Below are 13,043 nucleotides of genomic sequence, written 5' to 3'. Positions count from 1 at the left end.
AAATGACTAAAATGTAATGTAAAATGTTTACATTGTGTCACTAATGGTGGTGAAACGTGCTGAAGAGATCATGGCACGTTGACGTCACCATGGCGATCAGCACGATGAACTCTTGGAAGTCGATCTCCAGGTCTCTGTTCTGGTCCAGATCTGCAAACAGCTCATCCAGAGTCTCCTTATCTTGGATATTCTTAAAAGAGACAAGAACAGTCAACTGTGAAGGGTAATCTGTGTCTGATTAGAATTTGTGTCAGGTTATGTGAGTTAAAAATGTTCTATAGGCCCATACATGCTTATAACAAGTAATAAAGCATTCACCTGCAGGCTTTAAGTAAAGCGTAATAATCTAATAATCATAGAATAATAATCTAAATCATTGCAATCAGCTGTTTAATATAATTCCTTATTGTATCATTTTTTATTCATACAGAAGGCTAAAAAACGATTCCTCTTTTTCTAATTGGATGTAGGCCAGTGGTATAACACCATGATGACACACTTCAGATGAATTTAAATGATAGATAGTGTTGTCGTACGTAGTAATATACTCAGAGGACAAACAGAGGGTCTGTCCCAAATGGCACCCTATTCCCTATTATAGTGCACTACTCTTGTCCAGGGCCTGTAGGGCTCTGGTCAAAAGTAGTGCACTGTATAGGGAATACACTCGTAGAAAAAAGGTTATTCGGCTGTCCCCGTAGGAGAACACTTTTTGGTGCCAGGTAGAACCCTTTTTGGTTCCAGGTAGAAATAACCCTTTTGGGTTCCATGTAGAACCCTCTATGAAAAGGGTTCTACATGGAACCCAAAAGGGTTCTTTCTACCTGGAACCAAAAAGGGTTCTTCAAAGGGTTCTCCTAGATGGGGACAGCTGAAGAATCCTTTTAGGTTCTAGATAGCTCCTTTTTTTCTAAGAGTGTAGGGTGCCATTTGAGATACAGACAGAGAGTGACTCACAGTGATGAAGTGACTCATCTCATTATTGATAAGCTCTTTGAGCTCTGCCTTCTTCAACTTGCACTTGTGGCCCGAGTATTTATGGAACACATGGATGATGGCGATCATGGAACTCTCTAGCTCTGACATGCTCTGATCAGTTCTCTGTCAGGGACACAGAACCATAGAATTACATATAGAACATTCCAGGCACAGAACACAGACACAGCAAGCCTAAATCACCTTTCAAATCTATGTTTAAAAGGCCCAGTGCAGTCAAAAATTTGATTTTCCTGTGTTTTATACAGTACAAAACATTAGGAACACCTTCCTAATACTGAGCTGCACCCCCTTTTGCTCTCAGAACAGCCTCAATTCATCGGGGAATGGACTCTACAAGGTGTAGAAAGGATTCCCCATGTTGACTACAGTGCTTCCCACAGTTGTGTCAAGTTGCCTGCATGTCCTTTCGGTGGTGGACCATTCTTGATACACACGGGAAACTGTTGAGCGTGAAAAACCCAGCAGCATTGCAGTTTTTGACACACTCATACCCCGTTCAAAGGCACTTAAATATTTTGTCTTGCCCATTCGCCCTCTGAATGGCACACACACAATCAATGTCTCAATTGTCTCAAGGCTTAAAAATCCTTCTTTAACCTGTCTCCTCCCATTCATCTACAGTGATTTAATTGAATTTAATAGGTGACATCAATAAGGGATCATAACTTTCACCTGATTAGTCTGTCATGGAAAGAGCAGGTGTTCCTAATGTTTTAAACACTCAGTGTATATTTCCACACTATGAGGTTGGAGTAATACTGTGAAATTGTGAAAATTATGATAATGCACTTTTAGTGTAAGCGCTGTTTGAAAAGACTGCCTGAAATTTCAGCCTGTTTTGGTGGGATGGAGTTTTGGACCTTTAAAGGACTTTGTATGTTCAGAGTTTTGGTTGATACAATTACTATAGGCTACCCATATATCAACAAAACAATCTCCATTTCAAAATTATTCAAGCAAATTGGAATTAAATAGAAAGTGATAATTCAAATACCTTTCTATTTATTTCTATTTTTTTTGTACATGTTTCTTAGACACTCTCTATAAGATTAGGAACATCGCCAATCTTATGAGGCATATTTAGAACTGTATAGTATTATAGCCTATGATTTCATTGTACGTGCTTTCATATTGCTCATCGCTCCTTAGCTAAACTCAATGCTCAAATAGGTCTACATTGTGTTCGCCTTATCGTCTTATAAATGGGGAAAAAAGCTCATTCAGAACATCTAACCATAGAGTGACATAAATAACTACAGAAAGACAATTTTTTCCTCAATTATCTACACAAACAATTCCACGCAAATGCAATAATTATTGCTCAATTATTTGCTTTATTATATTACCTGCATTTGAAGACAGAACCCACCCAGTTTTCGCTGTATTGTGAGGCTTGGCAGGCTAATGACAAACTGATGCTCTAAGGCTGAGACACTCCTTGGCACTGTCCCAAACGGCATCATATTCCTTTTATAGTGCACTTCTTTTGACCAAGGCCCATAGGGATCTGGTCAAAAGTAGTGCACTATATACAGTGCCTTCAGAAAGTATTCACAGCCCTTTAATTTTTCCACATTTTGTTGTGTTAAATTTTAAAATGGATTACATTGAGATTTTTGGTCACTGGCCTATACACAATACCCCATACTGTCAAAGTGGAATTATTCATTTAAAAATGAAAAGCTGAAATGTCTTGAGTCAATAAGTATTCAACCCGTTTGTTATGGCAAGCATAAATAAGTTCAGGAGTAAACATTTGCTTAACAAGTCATATAATAAATTGTATGGACTCACTCTGTGTGCAATAATAATGTTTAACTTTCTTTTTGAATGACTACTTCATCTCTGTAACCCACACATACAATTATCTGTAAGGTCCCTCAGTTGAGCAGTGAATTTCAAACACAGATTCAACCACAAAGACCAGGGAAGACGTCCAATGCCTCGCAAAGAATGGGACCTATTGGTAGATGGTAAAAAAAATAAGACATTGAATATCCCTTTGAGCATGGTAAGTTATTAATTACACTTTGGATGGTGTATCAGTCACTACAAAGATACAGGCTTCCTTCCTAACTCAGTTGCCGGAGATGAAGGAAACCGCTCAGGGACTTCACCATGAGGCCAATGGTGACTTTAAAACAGTTACAGAGTTTAATGGCTGTGATAAGAGAAAACTGAAGATGGATCAACAACATTGTAGTTACTCCACAATACTAACCTAATTGACAGATTGAAAAGAAGGAAGCCTGTGCAGAATAACAAATATTCCAAAATATGCATCCTGTTTGCAACAAGGCACTAAAGAAATAATGCAAAAAAATGTTTGTCCTGAATACAAAGTGTTATGTTTGGGGCAAATCCAATACAACAGATTACTAAGTACAACTCTCCATATTTTCAAGCATTGTGGTGGCTGCATCATGTGATGGGTATGGTTGTAAGTCGCTCTGGATAAGAGCGTCTGCTAAATGACGTAAATGTAAATGTAAATGTTGTAATCGTTAAGGACTGGGGAGTTTTTCAGGATAAAAATAAACGGAATGGAGCTAAGCACAGGCATAATCCTAGAGGAAAACCTGATTCAGTCTGCTTTCCACCAGACACTGGGAGATGAATTCAGCTTTCAGCAGGACAATAACCTAAAACACAAGGCCAGATCTACACTGGAGTTGCTTACCAAGAAGACAGTGAATGTTCATGAGTGGCCGAGTTACAGTTTTGACTTAAATCTACTTGAAAATCTATGGCAAGACCTGAAAATGGTTGTCTAGCGATGATCAACAACCAATTTGACAGAGCTTGAAGAATTTGAAAAGAATAATGAGCAAATGTTGCACAATCCATGTGTGCAAAGCTCTTAGAGACTTACCCAGAAAGACTCAAAGCTGTAATCGCTGCCAAAGGTGATTCTAACATGTATTAGTGTTTTATTTTTCATAAATGTTTTACAAATGTTATAATTTTTCTTCCACTTTGACATTACACAGTATTTTGTGTAGATCGTTGACCAAAAAATGACAATTAAATCATTTTTAATCGCACTTTGTAACAAAACAAAATGTGGAAGAAGTCAAGGGGTGTGAATATTTTCTGAAGGCACTGTAGGGAATAAGTAATTTGGAACATAGCCATTGTCCAGTGGTTGTGTGTTTTCAGCCTTGTCTCTCAGTGGTCTGAACAGCTAAACTGTATTGATCAATCACATGAAAGCTCCTATCAGTCAGCCAGACAGCGATTATGTCCCAAACGGCACCATATTCTCTTTATAGTGCACTACTTTTATGGGCTTTGGTCATATTGGCCCTGATCAAAAGTATTGCACTGTAAAGGGAATAGCTTGCTATTTGGGACTCCAGTCTCCATACAGACCTTCTACAGTAATGGTTGATGTTTGCAGCATGATAATGGATGCTTCTGGTGGTAATAGAGAGGCAGTAGGGCACCACTAAAACTATTTCCTCTTCAATTGTGTTACTTACTGGGATTCTCTTACTGTTGTGTTCATATCAAATGACAAATGCACATAGGATTATATTTGTTTAGGTCACCTCTGCCTTGGATTGAGTATATAGAGTTGATGTGCTGATGGGGAGAATAGGATTTTATTCAACACTTTCAATGCTGTGTTGCATAGCTGTCTTCTCCCTTTACCTTTCTATGTAAAGATACATGTATTGAGGGATGTAGAATCGTTTTTAATTAGAAATTAATAGGCCTACTTAATAGGGCGTATGGTCTAGGTCTAGAACTGGTGCAGTTGAAGTTGTTACATTGTAGCTAACCTAATGTAGTAGGTGTCGACACATTGCAGCAGGCAGCATACAACTCTACACACTGGTAGGGTGGCAGGCTACAGTACTACATTATTGTAACCTCCGCCCACGTCCGCTGCGCTGGAAAAGCCTTCGCGAGCTCAGTGGAAAATCACCTCCGTCCGCCCTTCCGATACGCGAAAACATCTGCAGCGACGTAATCAAACAAGAACAGGAAACTACGTCCCTGAAGTAGGGAATTGAGATCGCCGAAATTGAATTGTCGCCCGTAGGCTATTTGTTTTATTGTAGCGGACTGTAGACTAGCATACACGCATCACGCCCATTCCGAAACATCCTCAGCCTGCATTGACACAGGAAACATTAAGCAGATTGGATCGTGACAGGTCAGCTTTGAAGGGCGCTAGACGAGAAAACACCCTAATACGAATCAGCCGGAACCTTTCCCGGTAAGATTAAAATAAGTTACAATGTTTTTATATAAGGTAGCATTCACTGTTGATAGCTTGTTTATATAAACACGTTGTCTTCATTTCTAGATCCATGTTGCTCAAATGGCCTACTCAAGTGGCGAGTGGGCAAGGTTTTTTTCACTACCGTAATTAACTACAGTGCGTGAAATATGCGTACGTAGAGTAGCCCATATTCTGGATGGATTGACCGCAATATTTGAATTTAAAAGAATTAGTATTTATATGCCTGGTCGTGCTTGCTTTCCTGTTCTGTGAGACTGTTCTCTGTATCAATGAGACACACCCCTTTCACGCCACTTCGATAAAAAGTGATTTACGTAGCAGGTTAGGAAAGCATTTCCCCTAACTCTTTTCCTAACCTTAACCTCAGTCTCCTAACCTGCTATGTTAATTTCCTAACCTGCTGCAAGTTCTCCTAACCTGCTACGAAAAAGTCACTTCGGTATTCAAGTGGCATTAAAATATTGTTTTCCCTGTGTCAGTAGCCTATTCTTGACAGTGAACTCTCATATTTGAAGAAGACTGTAATCAATTTAACTCTTATAGAATGACAATATCATATTCAAATGTTAATATTTTGTCTTTAAAAAAAAGTGTTTGCAGGACTATAACCAGAGTAAAACTTTGGCTGTATTCAGTTTTTTTTAAATATCACGTGTCCAATGGGGCAACCACACAGCTGGCTCAACCTGCCCAGATGCCATACATTTCACTTTGACAATAAGGAGGAACCAGAAAGATCAGTTTTAGGCTACTGGACTTCTTTGCAATTTGCATATGGATAGAGAGTGCATGCAGGCTATTAAATGGGGGTCATTCTTTTCCTTTGCTCTCACTTACGTAGAGATGTCCTAGTTTCATTATTTCAGAGGCTATAATTAGGCATGCACCCAGAGGCAGGCCACACACACATACACACACACACACACATTCATGAACTATAAATATCAGAGCATACCTCCCCAGGTAATTCAGTCAATTGCTTCTTTACAACCTCTACAGAGTTAGTCTTTGACGTCTTCAAGATCCTTTCCCCATTGAGAGAAGCTATGGCCCACTAGGCTGTGGCTAAACAATGTCTCTTTTATCTGGATGGTCACAATAACATTTTGTAACCCCTTAGGTTAGCCACGCACAGCACAATTTGTTGGGAGAAACAAACCACCAGAAACTCTCTGACTCCATATCTAAGGTACTATCTAAGGCCCCGCTAGCCTACACAGGTATTAAAGGTGTTGACCATCTCTCTCTCTGTCTCTTTCTATCTCTCAGGTCAGGTGTCAAGTATGGCTGATCTGCTGAAGCTGCTGCTGCGTGTGGCAGAGAAGGCGGCCAACGTGGCCCGCGTGTGCAGGAAAGAAGCCCCTCTTTTCCAGTTGCTGGTCCAGGAGAAGACTGGGGTGGACAAGAACAAGAAGTTTGTCCAAGACTTCAAGACCCTGGCTGATGTGGTAATCCAAGAGATGATCCGCCATGATGTTGGAGCTCAGGTACAAGAACCAAAACACTTCTCATGTTATCATGATGAGGATTGTTTCATGTTTGAAATATTTTTAGGCAAGCCTCTGGAGGATTTGTGGCATATCGCTCTCTGGTATGATAAAATATTTTTGACAATCTTAACCCCCTACTTGTTTTATCCTGTTTAACCTTAGTTTCCTGAAATGATTGACCATATACAAGGAGAGGAGTCTAACAAGTTTGAGAATGGACTAGGTTAGTAATAACAACACCCACAGTTCAGTAACACTTAGTACTATTACTATGTAACAACATGTTAATACAATGCTGGTACATGACTAATAACAGTGTCATAACATGGGTATAAGAGCAACATATACAATGACATCTACTTTTTAATAACACTGGACCTGTTGACTGTGTGTGTATTCATGCGTGCGTCCCAGGGGAGAGTGTGATAGTCACAGTGTGTGGGATGGAGAAGGAGACAGCAGCGCTGCTGGCCACGGTGCTGGACGGGGACCAGACGGCGGCGACACTCCTGGCAAGTGCCATCCACCAGGATGCTGAGCTCACACTCGCAGACACAGGGACAGACGACCTCCACATACCCCTCAGCCCCTCTGACCTGGGCATCTGGATCGACCCCATCGGTAACACCTGACCTAGAGGCACTATTTAAAAACAAGATTTGTTGTATCTCCGTAGATATATACGTGAATGGATATTATGGATAATGTTTAGAAGGGATGTGTAAGCACTGAGCAGATCCAATTGTAATGTATGGTGTATTGTGTAATTACTACACCAACGCCAAGGGAGAGATTTTTCCTTGTCCTTTAACACTGTTATAATTATAAGCAAGGCACATATTATTATACGTAGTGCCTTCGGAAAGTATTCAGACCCCTTGACTTTTTCCATATTTTGTTAGGTTACAGCCTTATTCTAAAATTGATTAAATTGTTTTTTCCCCTTATCAATCTACACACAATACCCCATAATGACAAAGCAAAAACAGGTTTTATACATTTTTGCTAATTTATTAAAAATAAAAACTGAAATATCACATTTACATAAGTATTTAGACCCTTTACTCAGTACTTTGTTTAAGCACCTTTGGCAGCGATTATAGCCTAGAGTCTTCGTGGGAATGACACTACAAGCTTGGCACACCTGTATTTGGGGAGTTTCTTCCATTCTTCTCTGCAGATCCTCTCAAGCTCTGTCAGGTTGGATGGGGAGCGTTGCTGCACAGCTATTTTCAGGTCTCTCCAGAGATGTTCGATCGGGTTCAAGTCCGGGCTCTGGCTAGGCCACTCAAGGACATTCAGAGACTTGTCCTGAAGCCACTCCTGCATTGCCTTGGCTGTGTGCTTAGGGTCATTGTCCTGTTGGAAGGTGAACCTTCGCCCCAGTCTGAGGTTCTGAGCACTCTGGAGCAGGTTTTCATCAAGGATCTCTCTGTACTTTGCTCAGTTCATCTTTGCCTCGATCCTGACTAGTCTCCCAGTCCCTGCCGCTGAAAAACATCCCCACAGCATGATGCTGCCACCACCATACTTCACCGTAGGGATGGTGCCAGGTTTCCACCAGACGTGACACTTGGCATTCAGGCTAAAGAGTTCAATCTTGGTTTCATCAGACCAGAGAATCTTGTTTCTCATGGTCTGAGAGTCCTTTAGGTGCCTTTTGGCAAACTCCAAGCGGGCTGTCATGTGCCTTTTACTGAGGAGTGGCTTCTGTCTGGCCACTCTACCATAAAGGCCTGATTGTTGGAGTGCTGCAGAGAAGATGGTTGTCCTTCTGGAAGTTTCTCCCATCTCCACAGAGGAACTCTAGAGCTCTGTCAGAGTGACCATCGGGTTCTTGGTCACCTCCCTGACCAAGGGCCTTCTCCCCTGATTGCTCAATTTGGCCAGGTGGCCAGCTCTAGGAAGAGTCTTGGTGGTTCCAAACTTCTTCCATTTAAGAATGATGGAGGCCACTGTGTTCTTGGGGACCTTCAATGCTGCAGACATTTTTTGGTACCCTTCCCCAGATCTGTGCCTCGACACAATCCTATCTCTGAGCTCTACGGACAATTCCTTCGACCTCATGGCTTGGTTTTTTCTCTGACATGAACTGTCAACTGTGGGACCTTATATAGACAGGTGTGTGCCTTTCCAAATCATGTCGAATGAATTGATTTTACCGCAGGTGGACTCCAATGAAGTTGTAGAAACATCTCAAGGATGATCCATGGAAACAGGATGCACCAGAGCTCAATTTCGAGTCTCATAGCAAAGGCCCTGAATACTTATGTAAATAAGGTATTTCTGTTTTCAATTTTAATTTTATTAGCAAACATTTCTAAGAACCTGTTTTCGCTTTGTCATTATGGAGTATTGGGAGTAGATTGCGGAGGAAATGTTTTTATTTAACCATTTTAGAATAAGGCTGTAACGTAACAAAATGTGGAAAAAGTCAAGGGGTCTGAATACTTTCCGAAGGCACTGTATGTTGTTCCTATCGGTTTGGTTGTCCTTCAGATGCCACCAGCCAATACATTGAGGGTCGTGAGGAGTCGGCGGAGGAGGGGCGTCTCTGTCCGTCAGGTCTGCAGTGTGCCCTGGTTCTGATCGGGGTTTACCTCCGCGCAACTGGGGAACCCGTCATGGGGGTCATCAATCAGCCCTTCAACCACAAAGACCCAACAGGGTGAGACTCTAGAACAGGGGTCTCCAACAGGTAGATCACTTGCTACCAGTAGCTCACAGCCAATCAATTCTGAAAGTACATGCATTTTTCCATCGCAAAATGTCATAAACATAAAACTCCCGGCTACTATCCAATCAAAGCCACATTGACATTATCCCACCCCTGGTTAGCCACTATTAGCTTAAAAAGCCAAACGTAACACAATATCTGTCAATTAATTTCCAGCAATATGGCCCTGTCTGTCTGTTTGGTGTGCATGTTTGTCAATCACTCCGTATATAGCCAGTTAGCTATGCTAATAATGACCGTCTTGTGGGTAGACAGAAGACTTTCCCCAAAAACCTTCTCAATGAAATGTTAACTGCAAAGTAGGCTTATCTGACAACTATAAATCATACTTGTTTGTATCAATTGGGTGGCCATTGTTTTATAAACTCCGCCATGACAGTAGGCCTAACAGCAGAAACATTGCTAAATCGACACATTCCTCTCTTGCCAGATGTGCAATTAATGGGGAATTACACAAAAAAAAAGTTTTTTTGAAATTGTCTTCTGATGTGATTTAAGCATTGACATGGACATCCATTTTCGTTGATGCTCTATGAATAATTGTAATATTAAGTGTCCCAAACCAGGAAAAATAAAACAGAGAAAACAGAATTTAATTTGATGGAGCCTGTCATGCCAAATACTGTTTATCAACCATTATTTTACCAGGTACAGTATATTGACAGAAAACACAACTCTTGTACATCAACATCAACGATCCGGGGATGAGTTGCATGGTAGAGAAAATAATGTGCCTATTTGAAAGCATAAAACATTTTTGTAGCTCACATCTAAAAAAAAAAAAAAAAGGTAGGTCTCATGCTAGAAAAGGTTGGAGACCCCTGCTATAGAACCAGAACAGCAAATCAGTGTTGACACCAGGGGCCTCATTTATAAATGCTGCGTACGTACAAAATATACCCCAAAACGTGCAGTCGCCAGTTTTCACGCAAAAGTTGGTATTTATAAAAATGTTACTTGACGTGAGAATGTGCTTAATTTCCTGCAAACTTTAGACCATGAGTGTGCACAATTTCTGGTGGTTGAAGTATTGCATTGCAAGCAAGTAGTATTTTGTGGAAATGGGGGATATGATGACTCGCTTATTCATTAAAAAAAAAAAAACAGGAAAATATAACAACAATATGCAATCATTTGCCGTTAGTGAGGAGCGAAAATCTATTTATTTTATCTTTGCAATCTAAAAAATATATAGTAATAGGAATCTATTTCCTGATTATTTTATTTCCATGATCATCATAAATTCCTCACCTTTTCTGACTGATGGTTTCAAACTCCCAAAGTAGCGTATTCAACAAATTAGCATACAATTAGTTCTTTCATTTAATTGGACCTACTTCACAGTAGTAAATAAATAAGCTATTTCAAGTGTTTTGCTCTATATGATCCGATCCGGAGCGCGGTTAAAATTAGAACGTAACAGTAGGATTGACAGTTCACCATGTCATTTCAAATGTCTTAAGTGGGCACAGTTCACCATGTCATTTCAAATGTCTTAAGTGGGCACAGTTCACCATGTCATTTCAAATGTCTTAAGTGGGCACAGTTCACCATGTCATTTCAAATGTCTTAAGTGGGCACAGTTCACCATGTCATTTCAAATGTCTTAAGTGGGCACAGTTCACCATGTCATTTCAAATGTCTTAAGTGGGCACAGTTCACCATGTCATTTCAAATGTCTTAAGTGGGCACAGTTCACCATGTCATTTCAAATGTCTTAAGTGGGCACAGTACACCATGTCATTTCAAATGTCTTAAGTGGGCACAGTTCACCATGTCATTTCAAATGTCTTAAGTGGGCACAGTTCACCATGTCATTTCAAATGTCTTAAGTGGGCACAGTTCACCATGTCATTTCAAATGTCTTAAGTGGGCATAGACAATGTTTCAGAATTCGCGGGAAATGCATCATATTTAGGTTGGGGGGAAGAGGTCTAGGGTCACAGAATTTTTTTTGTGACAACACCTCTGAGAACATTTGATCTAATTTGCCATGGCTCTATCTTTTAGAAAATGCTGTGGCCTAATTCCAAAAGTTCAAAATCAAACAGCAAATAAGGGTGTTATTGTCACCATAAAAAGGTAAATGATGGGTGTTTTCCAGGCGGAATTATGCTTGTTCACGATGTGCACAGTTTACGACAGGTCTGATTTATAATATAATAATAATAATATGCCATTTAGCAGACGCTTTTGATTTATAATGGGAAATATGTGCAAGTATGGCATGCCGCAAGTTTATAAATCTCAATCTTTTTTTACTTACGCACACGCAGATATTTAGTGTGAAATTTACTCAACGGTTATAAATTAGGCCCCTGGGTTATGGTCAATGCCATTTCAGTTCAGTCGATTCAAATAACTAATTGTTACCAATTTAAGTATTGTAAAGTTTTTATTTTCAATTGAATTAGAATTAAACCTGTCTGACACAGAAATAACATACTCAATAATGCTCAGTTCTCACCAACAAAGCTGCCTTAGTCAATGACGTTTGTGTGATGTGCGTATTTGTTGCAGCTGGAAGGGGAAGCATTTCTGGGGTGTGTCGTGTGGGACCGTCAAAGCCTGCTCGGTGCTCAGACCTAAAGATAGACCTGTAGAGACGACAGCAGCGGGAGGACCAGGGCTCTCAGTGGTGATGAGCTCCAGTGAGAAGCAGGCAGTGAAAGAGGCTTTGGCCCCTCTGTGTGGGCCTGACAGGCTGATGTACGCCTCGGGGGCCGGATACAAGATCCTGTGTGTGATCCTGGGCCTGGCTGACGTCTACGTCCTCTCAGAGAGTAGCACCTTCAAGTGGGACTCCTGCGGCCCCCATGCCCTGCTCCGTGCACTGGGTGGGGGGATGGTGGACCTTAAAGAGTGCCTCCGCTCCTCTGGCTCCAGCCACTGTGAGGGGGGGCACCAGGACCAGGGGGAACTGACCTACCACCAACCCCACACAGAGAGCTCTGGGGTGGACCACTGGGCCAACCAGGGGGGCCTGGTGGCCTATCTCGACTGTCAAATGCTCCATAGGGTTATTGGGGAACTGAAGGGCAAGTTTTAAAGGAAGAGGAGATGATAGTGAAGGGCACAAGTAGAAGTATCGTTGCTTATAGGGTCGTGCTGCTTAATATTCTATTTTTGGAGGGGTGTGGTGTTTTTCTATCGACTATGCTGACCAAGTAATGTTTTAACAGCTATGTATTTGCAAATGTAAATATGAAGGAATGTAAACATGTTATTAAACTATAACTACAATAGTTGTTATGTTTAAAGGTGTTTTGTAAAAGATTAAGCTGCACCTAAATGGAACGTCTCTTTACAGTTACTAGTTCTCTCATTGTCAAGAAGTGTGTTGGTGGCAAATCAAAACTAACTTCAGGAAAGACCTGAGTGCTGTTTTTTAAGTATCCCACTTATATTCCAAAGCAAGATAATGAGAATTGAAAGATACAGGTAAGAACGGGAACAGGCATGGTTCATGAAACAGTAGCACACACTGCACAGATGAAACAACATGCTTTTTGTCATACAAAAATGTGGCTAATGGAAATAACCCTGCTTTTAATTGGTTAAGGAT

The 13,043-nt window shown here is 40.8% G+C and overlaps 2 protein-coding genes across 2 annotated transcripts; one reads left to right on the top strand and one right to left on the bottom strand.

The window, feature by feature from the left end:
- Positions 1 to 40: 40 nt before the first annotated feature.
- Positions 41 to 1,086, bottom strand: LOC311138823 (protein S100-B-like; the record flags this gene model as incomplete). The annotated part of the gene is made up of 2 exons (XM_084173632.1): positions 41 to 190; positions 958 to 1,086. 2 exons carry the CDS (start codon positions 1,084 to 1,086, stop codon positions 41 to 43), a joined length of 279 nt encoding a protein of 92 aa, XP_084029758.1.
- A 3,797-nt stretch (positions 1,087 to 4,883) lies between these two features.
- LOC311138990 (inositol polyphosphate 1-phosphatase-like) lies at positions 4,884 to 12,723 on the top strand. The gene is made up of 6 exons (XM_084173811.1): positions 4,884 to 5,224; positions 6,521 to 6,738; positions 6,904 to 6,964; positions 7,156 to 7,362; positions 9,241 to 9,409; positions 11,999 to 12,723. Exons 2-6 carry the CDS (start codon positions 6,535 to 6,537, stop codon positions 12,525 to 12,527), a joined length of 1,170 nt encoding a protein of 389 aa, XP_084029937.1. The 5' UTR covers positions 4,884 to 5,224; positions 6,521 to 6,534; the 3' UTR covers positions 12,528 to 12,723.
- The last annotated feature ends 320 nt before the right edge of the window (positions 12,724 to 13,043 follow it).

This window comes from Coregonus lavaretus, assembly GCF_964263955.1.
Source record: "Coregonus lavaretus genome assembly, chromosome: 12".
In the NCBI taxonomy this organism is placed as follows: Eukaryota; Metazoa; Chordata; class Actinopteri; order Salmoniformes; family Salmonidae; genus Coregonus; species Coregonus lavaretus.
The sequence above is the reverse complement of the archived record's forward strand: the minus strand, read 5'-3'. Positions and strand labels throughout refer to the sequence as shown.

Bases quoted from the DNA above. Each gene is read 5' to 3' on its own strand.
- LOC311138990 (XM_084173811.1), top strand. From the start codon at position 6,535: ATGGCTGATCTGCTGAAGCTGCTGCTGCGTGTGGCAGAGAAGGCGGCC. The intron at 6,739-6,903 runs GTACAAGAACCA...GTTTAACCTTAG, and splicing joins GCCATGATGTTGGAGCTCAG to TTTCCTGAAATGATTGACCA. The intron at 9,410-11,998 runs GTGAGACTCTAG...TATTTGTTGCAG, and splicing joins AACCACAAAGACCCAACAGG to CTGGAAGGGGAAGCATTTCT.